Source organism: Pleurodeles waltl, chromosome 10 (genome assembly GCF_031143425.1).
Source record: "Pleurodeles waltl isolate 20211129_DDA chromosome 10, aPleWal1.hap1.20221129, whole genome shotgun sequence".
Classification (NCBI taxonomy): Eukaryota; Metazoa; Chordata; class Amphibia; order Caudata; family Salamandridae; genus Pleurodeles; species Pleurodeles waltl.
Window position 1 is genome coordinate 887,038,370 of NC_090449.1, and position 22,195 is coordinate 887,060,564.

The 22,195-nt window shown below is 44.0% G+C and overlaps 1 protein-coding gene across 6 annotated transcripts in view; it reads left to right on the plus strand.

Annotated features, from left to right (window-relative positions):
* CDK14 (cyclin dependent kinase 14) overlaps positions 1-22,195 on the plus strand; it is a 1,910,605-nt gene that overhangs the window by 1,437,079 nt on the left and 451,331 nt on the right. For all 6 annotated transcript variants that reach the window (XR_011199184.1, XR_011199185.1, XM_069211609.1 and 3 more), the window contains one exon: positions 19,407-19,455. Coding sequence is in view for 4 of the 6 variants with exons in the window: in XM_069211609.1 (XP_069067710.1) it covers positions 19,407-19,455 (49 nt within the window). In the remaining 2 variants the exon portion in view is untranslated. The remainder of the gene's footprint in view (positions 1-19,406; positions 19,456-22,195) is intronic.

Genomic DNA, 22,195 nt, shown 5'->3' on the forward strand with positions numbered 1-22,195 from the left:
GGTTGAAGCCATTGACAAACAATGACATTTGTATTTTTAACTTTGGGGTGAAATGTGATGTTATGCACTTAACTGTAGACAGTTGAATATTTGTAGCCTAGCATAAACAAAAATTGAGACGCATTTTTAAAAAAGGTGTCAGAAACCTTCAGATGCTCTGATAACGTATACGACGTAATTTGTGGGTACTGATATAGCAGTAGCAATGCTTTTCAAGATTAGACAGAAAACAAAACTTGAGTCTTGATTTTATTGCTATGTTTGTTTTAAAGTGTTGAATGTATATTTTAAGCTGATTGTATATTTTAAGTTGTATAAGGCATTGTCTTGGAAAATTAAACAAATTAATTTAGCTTTAGCATTTAACATCTCTGGATTTGAAAGTATTTAAATTCTGCCTTTAGGAAACAAGGTTATCATTTTTAATGTATAACTTGACATTTGTTCCTTGTGTTCATGTGTAATTTAGCCCTTTTTAAAGAACTCTCATAGTAAAAACAAGGCTGGAGATTGAGGTTTGTTGTAAGGAAACTACTACAAAAATTATTAGAACGATGGAATGTCGAGAGCTCCATTGAAGACAATGAAGCAGCAGTAACCCTTATAAACTGGTATAGGCCCGCTGCTCTCAACATTTCAATGTACTGATAAACAGCCTCTGCCTTTCTCTTTCCCCTGCCTTTCCAAAATACATCGAGTGGGTAGGGGAAAGTGAAAGACAGAGGCTGTGCTTCAGGACACACCGGAGCCTTCCCCTCCCTATCTCAGAGTCACTGGAGCCATGGAGAGAAGGGGGGCTGGGGCAACTCTGCTCAGCTCCTGGATCCCCCCTGGCTCAGCTGAACACAAAAAGGAGCTCAACCCAGCAGGGGAGAACCAATGGCTGATTTCAGCCCCCTTTCACAGGTCTTGCTGTGAATGTTCAACAGCTAACAGCCATCGCCCTGTGCGCGGTGTTAGATACTGAGCAATCATAGCAACAGCTGTGAATCAAAGCTGTCAGAGCCTGAGGGGGATTTCAACCCCCTTGAACTCCAATGACTTTGTTTTTATAATTAGGACATTCTGCCCTCTAGGGGTGAAATGTTCTAATAGCTTTATAGCTCAAAGTACCTGGGATATACCGGACATTAAAGTCCCGCTCCCCTATTAAAGGCCCTCGCTGCGCTGGAGTGAGCCTTTAATAGCCAGAATAGCCTGCTACCACAGGCTATTAAGGCTACAGTAAATGTATACTCTGATGGAAGGAATCATAGCATTGACACAGCTTTGTACAAAAAGGTTTCTAGTACTGAAGGAACACTCTTTTAAAGGTAAGGCTTACTATGGCCCGATTAATAGTTAGAAGTAAATATGTGCCGGGATTATAGGTGGTAAGAATTATTATTTCAGACCAGTATCTCCATACATTTAGTCGTAATATGATTTAACCCCTTCGCTGCCAGGCCTTTTCCCCTCCTGTGCCAAGCCTTTTTATGGCTGTTTGAGACAGTTTGCGCTTAGGCCCTCATAACTTTATGTCCACATAAGCTACCCATGCCAAATTTGCGTCCTTTTTTCCAACATTCTAGGGATTCAAGAGGCACACAGAGTTTGTGAGTTCCCCTCGAGGAGACCAAGAAATTAGCTAAAATACAGCTGAAAGTTCGTTTAAAAAAAAAAAAGAATTGGAAAGAAGGGCTGCGGAAGAAAGCTTGTGTTTTTTTTCCCTCAAAAAGGCACCAACAAAGGGTTTACACGCTAAAATCACTATCTTCCCAGCTTTCAGGAACAGGCAGACTTGAATCAGAAAACCACATTTTTCAACACAATTTTGGCATTTTAATGGGACATACCCCATTTTTGCTATTTTTTGTGCTTTCAGTCTCCTTCCAGTTAGTGACAGAAATGGGTGTGAAACCAGTGCTGGATCCCAGACAGCTAAACATTTCTGAAAAGTAGATAAAATTCTGAATTCAGCAAGTGGTCATTTGTGTAGATCTTTCGAGGTTTTCCTACAGAAAGTAACAGCTAAAATAAATAAAACAACGAAATTGAGATGAAAATAAAGAGCCATTTCTGTCCATGTCACTTTTCCAGTTTTGGCAGATTTTTTAAAGCAATATACCGTTAGACATCTGCTGGACTCTTTTGGTTGCGGGGCTATATAAGGCTTGTAGGTTCATCAAGAACCCTAAGTACCCAGAGCCAATAAAGGAGCTGCACCTGGCAATGGGTTTTCATTTTATACCAGGTATACAGCAATTCATTTGGTGAAATATAAAGAGTGAAAAATAGGTATCAAGGAAACCTTTGTATTTCCAAAATGGGCAGAAGATAAGATGTTGAGAAGAAGTGTTATTTGCACATCTCTAAATTCTGGAGTCCACATAGTAGCATGTGAATTACAGGGCATTTCTCAAATAGACTTATTTTTTATATACTGTCTTACATTTGGAAGGACAACATGTAGAGAAAGACAAGAGGCAATAACACTTGTTCTATTCTGTGTTCCCCTAAGTCTACCAATACAAATAGGACCTCACTTGCATGCGTAGGCCTAATGCCTGCAACAGGAAACGCAACATGGACACATCACATTTTTACATTGAAATCTGACATGTTTTTTGGAAAGTGCCTAACTGTGGATTTTGGCCTCTAGCTCAGCCGGCACCTAAGAAAACCTACCAAACCTGTGCATTTCTGAAAACTAGACACCTAGGGGAATCCAGGATAGGATAACTTGTAGGGCGCGCGCCAGGTTCTATTATCCAGAATCCTTTGCAAACCTCAAAATTTGGCAAAAAATACACTTTTTCCTCACATTTTGGTGATAAAAAGTTATGGAATCTGAGAGGAGCCACGAATTTCCTTCCACCCAGCATTTCCCTAAGTCTCCCGATAAAAATGGTACCTCACTTGTGTGTGTAGGCCTAGTGCCCGCGACAGGAAACTCCCCAAAACGCATCATGGACACATCACATTTTTACATTGACAACCGACGTGTTTTTTGCGAAGTGTCTAGCTGTGGATTTTGGTGTCTAGCTCAGCCGGCACCTGGGAAATCCTATCAAACCTGTGCATTTTTTAAAACTAGGCACCTAGGCAACCCAAGATGGGGTAACTTGTAGTGCTATCACCAGGTTCTGCCTCCCAGAATCCTTAGCAAACCTCAAAATTTGGCAAAAAAAACACTTTTTCCTCTCATTTCGGTGCTGCAAAGTTCTGGAATCTGAGGGGAGCCACATACTTCCTTCTACTGAGCCTTCCCCATATCTTCCGCTAAAAATGGTACCTCACTTGCATGGGTAGGCTTAGTGCCCGGGACAGGAAATGCCCCAAAACACAACATGGACACATCAAAATTATCAAATACAAAACTACCTGTTTTTGCGGGGGCACATGGGTTTTTAGGGCTGGGCTCAGCAGCCATCTAGGGAAAACTACCAAACCCAGACATTTCTGAAAACTAGACATCTGAAGGAGTCAAGGGAGGAGTGAGTTGCATGGATCCCCTAGTGTTTTCTTACCCAGAATCCTCAGCAAACCTCAAATTTAGCTAAAATATCACATTTGTTCCACATTTCTGTATGGATCACCTCACTAGCATAAATTTCCTACCACTCAATGTTCCCCTCAGTCTCCGATAAAAATGATACCTCACTTATGTAGGTGGGCCAAGTGCCTGTGACAGGGAAGAGACAAAAACATGTCAAAATTGAGGGGGAACCAAAGCAGGTCCAAAAGGGCAGTTTAAAAAAGTATGTTTTCAGGCTGACAAGTGGAGCAGAAGTTTTATCGGTATAGATGCATCAATGCTGGGTCATAGGAATTTTGTTGATTCCTGCAGAATCTGCAGGGTTCCATCACAAAAATGCTGGAGAAATGTGTGATTTCAAGCAAAGTTGGGGTTTTTAGGACATTGGGAGTAAGAAAATTGTGCGGGGTGCATGTAAAGCACACCACCCTGGACTCACCCAGATGTTTAGTTTTCATATGTGTCTAGGTCTCGTAGATATTTCTACATGGCAGCGACCCAAAGTCCAAAAAGTGCAGCTCTCATCATTCCAAGTGGGATGATTTTGAGAGTTAGACAGGTTCTCATGGCACAAATGTAAAACCAAAACCCAAAATAATCAAATGTCCTCTTGCTTGCTGTTGGGACAAGATCTTTTAGTGTGCAGCAGGAGAGCTGTTACCCCCTTTAGTTGGGGTTTGGGCATAACCATGCCCATACTGGTTGGTAGCCACCACCCCACTATTTTTTCTTTTTTATCTAGTAGGCTTTCTGCCCCCCCGGGGAGTGGATTGGGGGTAATTGCCCTATCTTGCCTAGAGTTGTTCGCCGGCGGGCAGAACAACTTTGTCCCCATTTATTTGGGGGTGGAGGCATGGCCATACCCCCACCCTCATTTAAAAAAATCTTCCCTGGTCTCTGCTGGGCTTTCTGCCCCCCTTGGGGGGAGATAGGTCTTACAAAAATAGGCCAATCTGCCCCCAAGGGGGGCAGAAATGGCCAATAGTAATGTGCCCCCATGGGGAGTGACCCTTGCCCAAGGGGCTGCACCCTAAACAACACACATATGAATCCCTGGTGCCTAAGTGGTTCCTGTCCCCAAATGGACTAGAATAAATTGTCACCCAGGGGAGTGACCCTTGCCTAAGGGGTCGCTCCCCATCTGTATAAAATAAAAATAATAAAAAATCCCTGTGCCTAATGGTTTCTGCCCTCCTTGGGGGCAGATTGGCCTAATTAAAATAGGCCGGTCTGCCTGCAAGGGGAGCAGAAATGGCCTAAAATAAATTTACCCCTAAGGGGAGCGACCCTTGCCTAGGCGGTCACTCTCCTTGCGTGAAATTGACGCAAAAAAAAAGTCCCTGGTGTCTAATGGTTTCTGCCCCTGTTTGGGGCAGATTGGCCTAATAAAAATAGGCCGATCTGCCCCCAATGGGGGCAGAAATAGCCTAGAAAGAATTTGCCCCCCAGAGGAGTGACCCCTGCCTAAGGAGTCGTGCCCCACCTCCCAAAAAATTTTTTTCAATTATCCCTGGTACCTAGTGGCTTCTGCCCCCCCACCCGGGGGCAGATCACCCTAATTAAAATAGGCTGCTCTGCCCCAAGGGGGGCAGATAAGGCCTCATAAATAATTGCCTTCAGGGGGAGCGACCTTTGTTCAAGGGGTCGCTCCCCTTCATTGTTTATGTAAAAAAAAAAAAAAAAATCCCGGTTGCCGAGTGGGTATTTCTGCAGCCTGATCGCTTTTCGATCGGGCTGCAGAAATGTTCAGAGAGACATGAAAGGAAAGGCCTTTCCTTTCATGCCTCTCTGCCTGCCAACACCCCTGATTGGAAGAGAAATGCTTTCATTTCTCTTCCAATCGCTCTGGAATCTGGACTCCCAGTGCAATGGTGGCGGCCTCTGATGAGGTCAGCGCGCGATCACACACTGACGTCACCAGACGTCACTGGGGGGGGGGCAGGGGTGGAAAGGAAAGCGATTCCCCTTCCATTCTTGCCCAGCAGTGGTGGGTGGGAGGCCCATGGGGGATCACTAGAGCCCCCCCACCCATGCTCCAGTGCCAGGATGTAATGGTTACGTCCTCGGCACAGGAGCAGTGGAATAACTGTGGCGACCCAGATTTACTAGGTATAAAGCCTCATGGAATTCCCAGGTCCATGGGTTTTAATTCTTTCATTCACCACCTGCTCAAAAGAGGTGGAAAATGGAGCCAGGGTCTTCTGTGCAGGGCGTGATGGGAGGGATTGGGGTGGGGAGAGTAGAGGAGGAAAGGGTAGGTTATGTTCTGGCAAGGAGGAACATTCAGTGCCTGCCCCCAATGAAAAAGGTACGCTGACGGAAAAACAGGGCTTAGCTACAAAAGTCTCATACACTCTTACTAGCCAGCATTACCAGCTGGTAAAATTGACACTTCTAGGAAGAATGAGTGCGTGGACACTGTCAGTCGTGATCAACTACTATGTGTACATCATTTCTTAAGTGCCAGGTAATCCACCCATGGATTGGGAGACATTGGAGGCAGTTTTCCTGGAATATGTGGCGGTTTTGAAAGGGGAATATTGTGAGCCTGCAAGATGATTAGCATTGTTGAAGCATTGTTTAGGAGGTATAGGATTGAAAGAGTTTAAAATTTACCAGCCATAATTAATCCTGATAACATGGATGTGTATTGATATGCCTCCAAACAATTAAGTGTTCGGTATGTCAGGAAAACAAATGTATTAATGGGTAAGTTTACTTTTTACTCTAGGAAACAACAGATAGATGAATCCATAGAGGATCATGTGTCTGTACTCAGGTCATTGGCTGTGATGTGTCACTTTAAGCATATTACGCATGAGCAAGTTTTGAGAGATCAAATTTGAATGAGGACTAACAAGAAAATGCAAGAGAGACTATGAAACACATCAGGTATGTAATTTAATGCTGCTCTAGAAATTGCTCAAGTCATTGAACATTCAGAGAGGTTTGTGCAGGAGATTAGGGGGAATGCAGAAAAAGACATTCATGTGCGGTTACAAAATGGTGGGTATAAGGCCAAAAAAATGTGGGACATAAGAATGCGTTGAAACCCATGTGTCAAAGAACTGGTGGCAAGAGGGGTGCCGCACTTTGTTATAGGTGCAGAAGTGCAACACATTTGGGAAATGCTGATGTTTGTCCTGCCACAGACAAAATTTTCTCAAAGTGCAATAAGAAAGGACACTTTAGTAGAGTGTGCAGATCAACATGCAGGGAAATTTGGTGCATTGCTGTGATAATGGGGAATCTGAATATGATAGTTTTGATCAAGACCCTAATACTATATTGAATATAAGTGATGGTGTAAGGCCGTAGCAAAATTTCCAGCGGGTGATATTACTATTGGTGGTGTGAAGATACCAGTATTGGTTCATTCGTGTGCACGGTACACTATTTTGTCACATGCCATTGTTAAGGAGAAGTGGCCTACCAAAAAATTAATAGCACCTGATGTGGCATCAAGAGGATATATGGGTCATAAAATAAACAAATTAGGCTATATTTGGGTTGATTTAGGCTTCTCAGGACCACCTACTCAAGGGAAGGTGTATGTGGCAAGGAGTGGACAGTCTTTGTTAGGTTGTCTCCTTCGAGAGGAGATGGGTATAAAACTGGATCCTAGGTCTGATCCTCTGCGTACATTATTAGGGATTCCTCTGAGTCAAATGGGCAGGCGGTTCTTTCACAATTGGACAAGTATATTCAAGGATTAAAATTCCAAATTCCTTTTTTTACTGACATCCTTGGGGAATACCAGGGATTTAAACATCACATTAAATTATGCGATGATGCCAAGGATATGCTGCAAGGCATGTGCAAGTCAGACATCTTTGGACCTATTGAGTCTTCACCGTGGGTTTCTCCAGTGACTATTTCAGTTAAGGCTTCTGGATATCTGAGATTGTGTTGATTTGTGCAGCAGTAACAGTGCTAGCTGGTGGATGCTCATCCTCTTCCTTATCTGCATAAAATGGTCACCACTTTAGCAGGGGCGCAGTTGTTGTTTCATGTATAGATTTGGCTGATTCGTATCATGAAGTTAAACTTGATGATGAATCTGAACATTTGACTGCTCTTATTGCTCCAGAAGGTCTATTCAGATTCCGTAGGATACCTTTTGTGTTGGCCAGTGCAGCCTCAGTTTTTAAAAGACCTATGAAGGAAACTTTGGAGGGAATAAAAGGGGCAATAGCTTTCCAGGATGATATTCCTGTTTTTGGTAAGAATGAGGAGGATCACAACAACAATTTGAGAAAAGTGTTGGCAGCACTATCATCTTACATTACATTACTCTCAGAAAAATTAAAGTTCAAGTAACAGGAAGTAGGGTGTCTTGGGCATTGTATCAGTGGGGCTGGCATCAAACCCAAGAGCAACCATGTTGCGAATATTTCCAATGTGCCTATTCCCAATTGCAAAGAACAGCTTGTGGCTTTCCTCGGGTTGACAGAGGTCTGTGCACAGTTCATTCCTAACTATCCACCCAGCATAGATCCTTTTAGATGTCTTTTAAAAAAAGAATGCAAAGTTTGTATCGACTGAAGATATGACTACTGTATTCAATGCACTTAAGTTAATGACTGTAGAAGCACCATGTCTCGAACCTTTTCTAATTGGAAAAAGTGTATAGCGATGGTTGACGCTAACAATTGTGGACTGGGTGGAGTGTTAATGCAATGGGAACATGGCATAGAATGGATTATAGCTTATGCGTCACATGCATTGTGAGATGCTGAGAAGAATTACTCAGTCATAACAAGAGACCTGCTGGCATATGTGTGGGGAGAGGAGCATTAAAGGTCTTTTGTTTGGTGTACTAAATTTATCATTAATACCGATCACAAACCGTTAGTACATATTATGGCACTTAGGGGAAGGAATACAATGTCAGCAAGATTGGCTAGACTGACTTCCAGATTACAAAATTTCCACTTCCTATGGAGTATGTTCCAGTTAAAAGTAATGTTCGTGCTGATTGCATGTCTAGGCTTTCTTAACCTGGAAAGGATCCATTGGAAACTGATGAAGAAGAATGTTAAGTGACATTCATGTTTCAGGATTTCAATTTGTTAAGTTTCGAGCATCCTGTTATTCAAGAAGCAACGTGGAAAGAGGAGATGGAGATGGATAGTGAACTGGTTAGGGTACTGGAATGTATCAGAAGTGATTGGACAGAGGAAAGGAAAGTTCCAGAGTTTTTTTTTTAAGTGCGTGAGGAGTTGGCAGAGGAGAATGGTATTGTCGTAAGAGGTGACAAGCTTATACCTTCTTTTAATTTGAGGAAGGTTATCGTGGATATTGCCATGAAGGATATCTAGGCATGTCTAACACTAAGAGACGGGTCAGGGCCAATTTTTAGTGCCCAGGGATAGATTCATTTGTGGAGTATCATGTGAGAATGTGTGGGAACTGGGCAGTGAGCGACAAATTGGCAAGGGCATTGACTCCTGATCCCCAGCCAGTTGAATTACCTGGGGCACCGTGGTGGAAATTAGGCTTGGATATCATGGTCCCTTCACAGTTTTACCTAGACAGGAAGCATTTGGCATAGTCATGGTGGACTATTTTTCGAAATGGTCTGAGATTAAAATGGTTAAGGAAGTCATCTCGGAGAGTATGGTGGAGTTTTAGATTAGATTTTCTGCTGGAAGGTTATCCCTCAGGAAGTAGTTACTGACAATGGTCCACAACTTGTTAGTGAATATATGGAAAAGTATCTGGAAAAGTGTGGGTTGGTGCATTAATGTATTGCTATATTCCATCCCGAGGCCAATGGTCAGGTGGAAAGTTTTACCTGCGTGATCAATGAAGCAATTCAGCTATCAGTAGAAAGTGGTTTAAACTGGAGAAAGACTTTACAGTCAGTGTTGTTGGCATACAGGACTTCTCAAAACTCAGCGACTTAAGTGAGTCCTTTTGAGTGATTTATTAAGGGGACAGAAACCTAGTATTAAACTGGTTCCTTGGTGATTGAGAAATCAAAAGAGAAATGCGGGATGATGTAGCGGATGTGGATTTTAAGGCTATCCGACATATAATAGAGGAGTATAAACTGAAAATGAGACACACTAGGAAAAAGGAACTTGTAACAAACAGATGGTAAATGTTAATGATATGGTGTGTTTTAAGAAAGGGAGGACAAGTGGCAATGGTTTTACGTGTTTGTCGGATCCTATAATTTTCAATTAAGTTTTTTAAAATGCTGTACGGGTGGAAGAAGGAAGCGTTTGGAATTTCAGTTGTGTGCCTTTGTTCAAAGGGGAAGGTTTCTCAATCTGGGAAATGTCTGGATAATGTGTTTTTTAGATGTGGCTGAAGCTGATTGTGTGAAAGACACAGGCATGACTAGAGAAATGCAGCCCAATTAAAGAGTTGATGTTATGGATGCACCTAAATGCGGGAGAACACACAAACCTCCTGTGAAATTCCGAGATTACTTGGTGACTTAAAAAATAAATAAATTACGTGGGGAAGGTGTGTCACATGTGGCCATTGTGCATGAGCATGACGTGTGGTATGCTTGTGCGTACTTCAAATGATACCGTTATTCTACGCACAAGTGGCATAGCTGTGCACATTCATATCTATTGTGATGTTCTGGATGTGTGAGGCTCAATGTGTGGGGGCAAATTCAAGAAGCTGTTGCTATTTAAACTGTACGTTGTGTATATAAGGTGGGGGGTTGTCAGTTGTGGGTCAAATTGTTATCTTGAATCTGATGCTAGCTACATGTTAAGAGGAATTAAAAGATACATTACATTTCCCACTACTTACAGTCCTGTGAGGATTATTCCAGAGTGTATGTGGATTACACTTTTGTAACAAGATGAAATCATATTTGGCCTGTTCCTACAGACATGCCAGTTTGCTCTTTCCTGTGCATTCCTGTCCATTACGTGAAGAAATGCAAGAAAAAAAATAACACCACTTCCTGATGTGAACTGAACACCACAAAAAGTAATTGAATGCTTGAATTAATCTCAGGCATTGGTAGTTATTCTGGGCTGAATTTCACTCAATCAATTTCTACCTCATAGTTACCATTACAAACGGGCACCAGCTCAAGAGTTCTTATCTCTATTGATGTGTAGTAAAGCCAACAGTTCTTCTACAGCCCTCTACCTCTCAGTCCATACAAAACGTATCTACCGGTAGACCCCCGCTGTGACTGAGGTGCTGTAAACTCTTCTTTGACAGAGGGCCCTGTTCCAAGAGGTTTTAGAATGGGATTGGTTTTTCCATTACTTAAAACCTGGCTTGGATTTTGAAGTGCTGTCTAATTCTAGGCCAGCCTCTCAGCTACCCTTTCTCAGCAAAGTACTGGAGAAAATGGTGTTTCAAAAGCTATCCAGTTTTGTTTCCAGCAATAATCTTCTTCATGTGGTGCAGATGGGTTTTCATGCAGACCACAACACTTCCACTGCACTGATCCTGTTGGACCTAACTGCAGCCTTTCCCAATGTAAATCATACAATCTTTCATACTAGACTTGGCAAACTCAATATTCAAGCCACACAGAAAGCTGTCTCAGAGACTTCCTAACACGTATAACCTTTTTGAGTCAGGCTGGCCCCATTTGAATCCTTCCCCAGGCACTGCTTTTGCGTGCCTCCCCCCCAAGCATCTGTACGTTTGCTGCTTAACTTTTGTCTGTTCCCCTCTGGCTCACTTTATTCAATCCTTCAGATAAAGTTTCTTTCTCTATTCTTATGACTCTCAAATTATTGCTGGACATAAGGATGGCAACACCAAGGCTTCCTGAAATAAATATATGACTTCTTATCTAGTGTATCCAGTCATTTGACGCTAAATGGTTTGAAAACAGAGATTCTCTGTCCCTCCAATCCTGCATGCCCTTACCAGCTAGTTTTTGGCCTTCCTGCTTCTGCCCCACTCCCTTGCAGGTTCCCTTGGTGAAGAATTCTGGAAAATAAATTGACACCTTATTATCTCTAACTGAACAAGTTGTGACGCTGTTCAGGGACACTGCTTAAAATGTGTTCTTTATTTGTCCACTCGTGCAAAAAATATTAACTTTTGAGTACATTTATTTCATTGTGTTTAGATTATTGCCACACAATCTATTTGGTCTCACCTGTGCTGCTTATCAGTAAACTTCATAAACTTCAACAAATTAAACATTTTGCAGTTGAGTTAGTCAGTGATGGCCATCGCAGTTCTCATACCTCAGCGATTCTGTCTTCAGTTCACTGGCTAAAGACCAAAGAAGAATTAGGCTAATACTCCATTGCTTGTTTCACAAGGCATCTCCCTATCTAGCAGCTCACCTCTTAGGTCTCGTTTTTAGGCTTTATCTCCCTTCTCACACTTGGAAGTCAGTTTATCATTGTAACAATCCCCAAGTTTCCCTGTAAGTTAATCAGCAGGTGTGTCATGACCACCCAGAAATGGAACTCAGTTCCAGACTTCCTCAAGGATGGACTAGGTCTTCTCACATTCAGGTAACAACTTAAGACCTTGCCATTCCTTTGCATCTAACTGTGGATATTTGTTAATTGATTAGGAGCTTGTGTACGACCTGTTTTTAAGCACCTAGACACCACAGTGGGGTGATAGTTTGCACTCTATAAAACATTTCTAAAAAATGCAAATCGGTCTTGGTCTTGCCACACAGAGGGACAGTCTGCATAGAACCATCAGGATAGATCCTCTGTGAACAGGAACACCAGCATTCCCAAGACTAGTTATGTCAATACTGAGCCTCATCCGTGAGGTTCAGATTAGTCATATGACACAGCAAGCTCAATATCAACATTTGGTCATGCACTCCTTATTAGGGAGACTCCTGCAGAAAAAGATGAGACATCCAGAATTGAACATCATGAAAAGATACAAGGTTTGCATAGGATATTATAATCTGGCATTTTTTTAAATCTCCGTGCAATCCTGCTATATTCATAGCTCTTTTATCATTCTGCTGGCTATAACAGGACCCTCCAGCTCCCCTGCACTACTGCTAAGCACTATATAGCACCTGCAGTATAGTGTCACTGCTACCTCTGTGCCCTGGTTTCTGCCTCCTGATTTTGCCGTTCCTGGCTTGCTAATTCAGGTCCCCATACCTCCCCTGCTTTCTTCCTGATCTTTCTGCCCTGCTCAGGCCACCCGCCTCCCGGCATTTTACCTGCTCTGCTCCCCCTCCCGCCCTGTCCCCAATCCAGGACCTACTTTATGGCAGTCGCTGCACGACCCCATTGAGCAGGCCCCTCCAGCTCCCCTCACACTACTACTAAACACTATATAGTGCCTGCTGTATAGTGCCACTGATGCCTCTCTCCCCTGGTTGCTGCCTCCTGATTTTTCCCTTCCTGGCTTAAAAATTCAGACCCCCGCCTTCCCTGCAATCTTCCTGCTCTTTCTGCCCCTGTTTAGGACCCCGCATACCACCGTTTTTCCTGCTTTGCTCCCCCATGGCCCTCCCACTCCAGGACATACTTAATGGTGGTCACTGCGTCACCCCATTGAGCAGACCCCTCCAGCTCCCCTAACATTACTGCTAAGCGCTATATAGTGCCTTCAGTATAGTGCCACTGCTGCCTCTGCTCCCTGATTTCTGCCTGGTGATTTTGCCCTTCCTGGCTTGCTAATTCAGTCCCCCCATCTCCTCTGTACTCTTTACGGTCTTTCAGGCCCCCATGTCGTGTCATTTTTCCTGCTTTGCTCCCCCAGCACCCATCCCACTCCAGGATCTACTTAATGGCGGTTGCTGTGTGACCGCGCAGCTGGTGCTCTGCTGGCGTGCCTAAGGTGCGCCTAAGCCAGGCCAATGTGCGCTCATCCACACCTGAACCGCGCCCAGTGTCGGGACCCCTGGATCTGCAACCCGGCACCGGTACTCTTACGAGATCAAAAACCTCAGGCCGAAGACCTGGAACTCCAACTGCAGCATAGATGTGATCCACCAAAGGCCCCTTCTCCTGCCACAACTGCTGTTTCTCCTGCGACATAGGAGCCACTGGAATCTCCACCCAGCAGATTAACGGCCACAAACTTCAACTCCACTGTGCACTACTCAACGCCCGATCCCTCTGCAAGCATGCCATAGAAATCTAGAACACCTGACATAATGATCATCACTGAAACCTGGCTCACCTCTGCATCTGCACCAGACATCGCCACGCAACACCCCCAGGTATGAGATGACCCACTGCAACCGCCCAAACAGACACGGCAGAGGTATCATCATCATCCACAAGAATTCCCTATGCTGCACGACCTTGGACGAAGACATAACACCTATCATGGAACATCTTAACTTCCACATCAAACCTCAACGCGCCTGGCAATCGACTGCAACCTATACATCTTCCTGGGGGACCTGAACTTCCACCTAGAAGACGTGGACGACACCAGCTTTGTCTCACTCCTTGAAAACATGAGTATCATCGGCCTCTCTCAGCAGCACAATGCCCCCTGGATCTGCAACCCGGCACCCCGTATTCTTCTGAGATCAAAAACCTCAGGCCAAAGACCTGGAACTCCAACTGCAGCATAGATGTGATCCACCAAAGGCCCCTTCTCCTGCCACAACTGCTGCTTCTCCTGTGACATAGGAACCACTGGAATCTCCACCCAGCAGACTACCGGCCACAAACGTCAACTCCCCTGTGCACTACTCAACGTCTGATTCCTCTGCAAGCATGCCATAGAAATCTAGGACACCTGACATAATGATCAGCACTGAAACCTGGCTCACCTCTGCATCTGCACCAGACATCGCCACGCGACACCCCCAGGTATGAGATGACCCACTGCAACCGCCCAAACAGACACGGCGGAGGTATCACCATCATCCACAAGAATTCCCTATGCTGCACCACCTTGGACGAAGACATAACACCTATCATGGAACATCTCAACTTCCAGATCAAACCTACATGCCCTGGCAATCGACTCCAACCTCTACATCTTCCTGGGGGACCTGAACTTCCACTTAGAAGACGTGGATGATACCAGCTCTGTCTCACTCCTTGAAAATATGAGTATCATCGGCCTCTCTCAGCAGGACAGCGCCCCCATGCATAGCATTTTCTCCATCAGTGACAGAGCCAAGTTCTCCCACACCATCAAGGTAACATGGACTGACCACAACATTGTCCACTTTACCATCAATGGACTGCCTGAAGCCCCAACGAGAACCTCTTCCCCACTGCCACAACAGGGGCAAAGTCACGGAAACAGCTTTGATCGCTGCCCTCAAACAAGCTAAACACACCCCTTAAGACACCCTTGAATGCCACGTTCAGAACTTCTCCAACTGGATCTCCTCAGCCACTGACACCATCGCCCCCCTGAACAGCACCACCAGCAGCAAGGCCACCAAGCAAGCCATATCGTTCACCCCAGAATTTCTGACCCTTAAACATCACTGCAGGAAACTAGAGAGACACTGGTCCTCCAAAAGACCCCATCCCCCCAACTTCAACTCCTGCAGGTCCGCCCTCAACAGATACCACCACCAACTCAGAAAGACCAAAAAAGAAGTACTCACCACCTGCATCGAGGCAAGCACCAACCAATGCAAAGAACTCTTAAGAATCATCAGAGTTCTCCTGCCCCACCACCACAGAGAACACGAGCCACCCCTCCCAAGCCCACTGCGACACGCTATTGAACTATATTCACCACAAAATCACTGACTTCTACAGCAACTATGACCCCCAACCCATTGACCTCGGCAACCTTGCACACAAATACTCCCTCCCCCCCACCGGATCACTGAATGGAAGCAGCTCTCTACCAAATACATCATCTCCATCATGACCTCTATCTACTTCGCAGTCCGGATCCCCCGTGGACCCCTGCCTTCACTGCTATTACAACCTAGGAAGAGAAGTAATTGGAACCTCCCTCATAGAAATCCTCAACACCTCCATCTCCACAGCCACTGACCCGGCATCTAGAAGGACGCCGAGGTCAAGCCCCTCCTGAGGAAACCCTCAGCCGACCCCAATGAGCTCAAAAGCTACCACCCCATCTCGCTCCTCCCATTCCTCGCCAAAGTCTTGGAAAAAGCCATCAACTGCCAGCTCACAGATTACCTCAAAGACAACAACATGCTTGACTCATCCCAATATGGCTTCCGGCCCAATCACAGCACTGAGACTGCACTGATCGCAGCAATGAATGACATCAGACGCCTCCTTGACCAAAGGGGAACAGCGGCCCTCGTCCTCCCCGACTTACTGTCAGCTTTCGACACCATCTCCCATCACACACTCATTACCAGATTCCACAGCATTGGCATCCAAGACAAAGCACTCAACTGGAACGCCTCTTTTCTGTACGGCCGTACACAGAGGATCCTCCTCCCTCCCTTCATCTCCACAAGCAACGACGACATTTGTGGCGCCCCACCATGGCTCCTTCCTCAGTCCCACCCTCTTCAACACCTAGATGACTCCACTGACAGGCATCGCATGCACCCACATACTCAACATCATCTCATCCATCGACGACATCAAGCTCATCCTATCCCTCATCGCCACCACACGAACCAACTTTCAAAACACCATGAATGACATTGCCACCTGGATGGGGACTAACTGCCTCAAGGTAAATTCAGACAAAATAGAGATCCTCATCTTTGGGAACAAGATCTCCCTTTGGGATGACACGTGGTGCTGGCCGCCCTCGCCCCTCCCCCCCCCACCAACCACGCATGCACCCTCAGGATTATCCGGGATACCCAACTGACCATGAAGCAACAGATCAATGCCCTCTCATCTGCCTGCTTCCACATCCTCCACATGCTCCTCAAGATCTTCCAATGGATCCCTGTCTCTACAAGGAAGGCAGCCACCCAGGCCTTCATCTCCAGCCAACTCGACTACAGCAAAGTGCTTTACACCAGAACCACAAAACAGCTCATGAACCACCTCCAGACAATCCACAACGCAGCAGCAAGACTTGTCCTCAACCTACCCAGAAGAACCAGCATCACTCCCCACTTCAGGGCCCTCAACTGGCTCCCCGTCCCACAAAGATGCCTCCACAATGCTGGACCACCTACATGAACAACCGCCTCATGTTCCACTGACTGACCAGAGAACTCCGCTCAGCTTCCCTCGCCCAGGCCCATGTCCCCCACATCTGCTGTGAATGCTTCGGAGGTCGTTCCTTCTCCCACCTCACCGCCAGGTCCTGGATTGACCTCCCCTTTCACCTGCGCACCTCCCCTTCTCTGAAGGACTTCAGGAAGCACCTCAAGACTTGGCTCTTCGACCGCCATCACCAGCCAGACTAGGCTGGCAGCATCTCTCCGGCAGTATGTGACCCCCATGGAGTGACAAGTTTGCTCTCTACAAGACCCCCTTGATTGATTGATAACAATGTCAACTTCTTCAAACCATCTGTATTACTCATCCCTTCCTTTCTCTTTTTTGCTCCCTTTGCATTAATCCTTAAGACTCTATTTAGGAATAATGCTGCACCTTCACAAGCCCTAGCACTGTGTAAAGTGCAATCATGCCAAGGCAACAGTTGTCCAGAAAAGAAGATACGTAAATACATTTTTCAATAATTATTTAAGGGTATGACACTACAACCTTGGTGGTCTTTGCTTCCTTTTTAACAACATTGGCACCTGGTACAGCATAGAAAGTAGAGGCTGGATTCAGAAACTGTTACAAAAATTACACAGTTTAAAACTAAATGTGATAACATTGAAGCCATTGGCTCTTGTTTAGAATAAAACTTAAAATGATTTCACAATATATATGCTACAAGCCTTTGGAAAACAACATCCCATCAAAGGTCCTACACTGAATTTAGTTTCAAGAACTGAGCTCAACACCCAACTACCAGTATTTTCCATGTACTAACAAGTATTGTTTCGAAACATAAAGGTTAAAATGTCTGCAAAGTCCCATCACGCCTTCAAGTTTGAGGTGGCAAACAACTGCTGCTTTAACATTTGGCTATAAGTGATACTCATCAAGCAACCTAACCTCCAAATTCTAATTCAATTTTAGGGAATTGTCTCATACTGTGAGGTCTGTATTATTGTGAATCAGCATTTGTCAAGCAGGTGCTTCATATTTAATATGGTGATCACCACATTGCAGTCAAGAACTGTTTAAGAAGGTTGTATGGTGGAACAACGCATTCCATTGCAATGCACGCCTTTACCACGTGTTCGTTACAAAGAGAATGTCCTTACCATGCATAACCTTTACCACGTATGTCTTTACAATGAATTACGTTGTGAAAGTATGTATGTTAAAGGTATATGCGTGGTAAAGCTATTTCCGTGGCCCCCGGCCTGAGACCTAAAATCGTCCCTCCCTCCCCCACCCCAAGCCTGAACGCCACCCCTCCCCCTAAAACCATCCTGGTACAGCAAAGGGGCTACCTACTCTGCCGCTCAGAAATTAAGTAATTGACAGTCCACAGGACTGTAGCACATTGAGACAGCAATGTCTGGCAAACAATGAGGCTGCTGTGTAAGAGTTTGCAGCTGTGCTAGTTTTGCACCATGCTTTGGTTTTACATGAGATACTCTGATCCCTGCCCCAAGTCTGAAAACTGTCCCCCCCCAAAACTTACGCCCCCACCTCCTCCCTAAAACAGTATCCCCCTTACCTTACCCTTAAGGAGTGTCAGCTCCTCTGATGCAGTCTATACAGAATTCTACTGTTCCTCTAAATATTTGAGTCTGATATTGTGGTGAAAATTCGGCGCACTGACCACCGCCACACCAACTCACAGCGGGAGCCACTCAGCAGCAGACTCACACCGCTGAGCCCCCGTACTGTTGCCGGCCACGGGTGGGCCTGGGGAAACTGAAGTAGATATCCTTCCTCTAACTATGCGGATAGGCTTCTTCAGCATTACTACGAATGGCCCCTGCCATGCATACCATTACAAGCTAATTTGTTGTAATGGTATGCGTGGTAAAGGCCATTCATGGTAATGACGCAAGTGTTGTAGTGCATGCGTGGTAAACGCTAGTCGTGGAAACAGCCGCGTTGTAAAGGCTGTTTCCCGTTTAAGAATTCTCCAATCAAAGGAATACGAAAAAGGGATGCTGGAAGAAAGGGACTAGATTGATAATCTGCAAAGAACTTTGTTGCTGTTATGTTTTTTAACGTTTGCTACAGTGACCACTATATAGCCGGTAAGAATACATCTGTAGTATATTGAGCATGCTTAAGATATCTATATGCAATTTGAAGGTCATTGTACCAAGAACTCAAATCTGATGGTTGTGTACGATCTAGATGAAAGTGGGGGAAGGGTAGAAGGAGAGAGCGAGATAGAGATTATATTAATGGTCCAACACAAGCATGTATGTTTCCAGCACTTTTGCTGCCACCGACTACCTTTTTAGGTGCCCATCAAAGTTTGTAAACAAGGTTAAAAACTTAGGGTTCAATTAGGGACTCGCAGCATGGGTGTCTCTACTCGAATGGACAATCTAACCGAGGCCTGATTATCTGCCCGCAGATTCTCTTGAGAGCACAGTCCTTTGTGGAGGTCTCCCACGTGGTCGAATCACGGTGCCTACAAAACACAAAAGTGCATCTAATTTTCAGATTTCTTAAAAGAGAAGAATTGTCCCATCTGTTGTCGCTGCTTTGTGTGCCGTGGAAAAGAAATATAAATGCCTTTTCTTTTATTATTCGCATTGATATTAACTTTAGCAATTAAATAAGTTTGACAATACAGTAGCATCCATACAGCTTTCTGAAGCTCTTAGTTGCTGGTTTAATATGCAAAAGTGTCAGAGCCTATTGTGCTATTTACATTGAACTCGGTGGTATTTTGCATCATATGCACTGCTTCCCTAATGTAAACGTTTTCTGTTGTTTCAACGATATTTTAATACTTATGAGTAATTACCACTTTTTTGTTTTGGTTACAGACCGCTTTGTACAGTACGGCTCTAAGAACCTTAGACAAGCATGGAATAAGTAAGTCTCTTTTAATTACTCTGCATTCTGTGGCTTTCATGTAATTTTAATTCGAAGCTGAAATATTTTAACTACTATGCCAATCCACCCACGTTTTAATAGGGTATCAACGGGGTTTCGCTCTGGAGACACACATCCCAAAATGTACTAGCTGACAAATTTGCTTTCAATAATAGTCTCTCTAATGAAGTCCCAACTGTACATGATTAAATAGTGTTCTGCAACTGCATGTTTTATGTTCATCGGAGGTTTAGCAAGGGATCAGTGCTGGCAAAAGTAAGGCCACAATAACTTCAACATCATCCTGTTGTGGGCAGAAGTTCCTGAAATCTTTCAAAGACCCATTCACATTAAAGAGCTGGTGCAGTACTCATACCCTCATTGCCATCACAGAACAGCAACATCATGGCCCCAACTGAGGGCCAACTGAGAAAAAGGACCTCAGGGGGAACGGTGAGAAATGCTGGATCCCTTAATGATGCATGTGTGGTTTGGCCTTAAGAGTGTTGCTTTTAAGGACACAGATTATTCCGCTTAGATTGCGGGGTGTCGCTTTTCGTTTTGAGGTGGTTTCCGAAACTAAGTGAGAGTAATAAATGCTGGATCGTGGAGCGTTGCATCTAGGCACGTGTTGTGGAGCGTTGCTTCTAGGCACCGTGTTGTGGAGCGTTGCATCTAGGCACCGTGTTGTCTGATTGCTGAATCTGGCTCTTGAGGCAGTACCGATTAGCAAGGTCCGGATTGTCTTTGAATTGCAGACTTTCCAATTTAAAGCAACAGTTCATCGTGTGAGAGGATGGGACACATCCTGGGAGGGGGTTTCTTTGTGCGGGACACTGATTACAAAGAATTTCCCCATACCTCTACTCCACCAAAGAAAACCACAAATCTTCTTTGGCTGCTGCCTATGTCCTGGGGACGTTTCGAAACCCATAAGGAACGCAAGGTTTAAGGAGACCCCGCTCACAAGCAGCTGCTCTTCTAGGACACAAGAGTTGTAAGATCTGGAATTGGTAAGCAATAGGAGATAACTATGCCACTGTACTGAAGTGTTTCTCATCATCTTGCCCTAAATAAACTTAAATGCTTCAATCTTACAAGGATTGCAACACGAACACCAAAAAGTGGTTAAAAGTTTGGACACAGTCCAAACACAATTTCAAAATGGTTTCATCTCAGCCCAATTTTTCCATTTAATACTTTATTCCCTTTAAAAAATGTCAGGCCCATTGCTACGTTCTCATATGTATTAATAATTATCGTGGCCTTAAGTAATTATTGGTATGGTTTATCATTTTATATTATGTAAATCCTATTTCGTGTGTAATGAATATATTCAAGGTGCTTAATGATAATATAATTCAAAATAATGTGTTACTACAGTGCTGATTTGTGTATTTCAAAATATGTTTTTCTTTTATCATAGAAGACAGTAGGTACCATGAAAAGACCTCACTTGTATCTGGAGAAAAGTACCATTTTGTCTATACATGTCAATTACAATGTAATAACAGACAATAGTTTGCCTTCTAATTTTATTTATTTTCTATTTAAAGTTACATAGGGCAGCTAAGACCAGAATGGCATAAGGGCACTTTAGACAAAACAAAAGCTATTTGCATGAAAAAAGGTTACATCAGGGAAAGAATTAACTGAATGGTTGCAATAGATCTAGAACTTCAAAGAAAAAAATAATAAAGCAGCTAAAATAGGTGGTAGCAGCTCGGTCAACATGAAGTAATTGCAGCCATAGTTAGAGGTTCACCTAGGTAAGGTGGGTGTTGTTATGTAAATCCATCCACCTTGTTAATGGATTGTAGCACACTTAACTTTATTTCTCATTTAAATATGATGGGTAGAGATAGTTATTTTTAACTCTGTAGGCTTGCATAGCGATGCATCACCATAAGGACAATCAGCAAGGTTATCTGTCAATGAATTATTCAGATCCTGTTGTAGAATGATCTCCAAATGTGTTTGTATGTGCCAGGACTTTATAAGTAGGCGGTACTGGTTTATGAAATTAGTATTCAGTTCCCTTTGGAAGTGTAACAGTGACAGGATTGGAGAAGGACTGGAGTGTGAGACTAAATGCAAGTGAAAGTTAGGGCAAGGTGTTCACCCACAATTATAACATGATGACTGCGAGAAAGAGGTTTGTTAGTGGGGCGTGGGGAGGATCTAAGGTCCACCACAAGTAATAATGGCACTATCTTGTTACTCATCCCTTGGTAGCTATGGTAAAGAGCAGACAGGCTTAACTTGGAGAAAATGTGTAAGCCATTTACTAATACAAAAATAGTTACAATTCAAATACACAATTCAATAAAACATCTACTCTAATTTATGAAAATAGAGGCTAATTTAATGATGTAAATGACATGAAAAGAACAAAATCTAGTAAGGGGAACAGGAGTTATGGATTTTTAAAAACAAATAAGTAAAAATAAGTGGCAGTGCCAGTCAACTGGTCACAATTTCAGGTCATCCGCGATGGAGCATGGGTCCGATACACCAACCAGGTTTGACTGGTTCGGAGGTTTTACCTTTTGGTCTTAGGGCCTGATTTATATCTTGACAGAGGGGAATACTCCATCACAAACATGATGGATATACTGTCCGACATATATTACGAGACCATTATTTCCTATGGAGATTGTAATACGATAGACGGAATATAGGTCGCATTTGTGATGGAGTATTCCATCCGCTGGAATCTCAATCAGGCCCTTAGTCATTT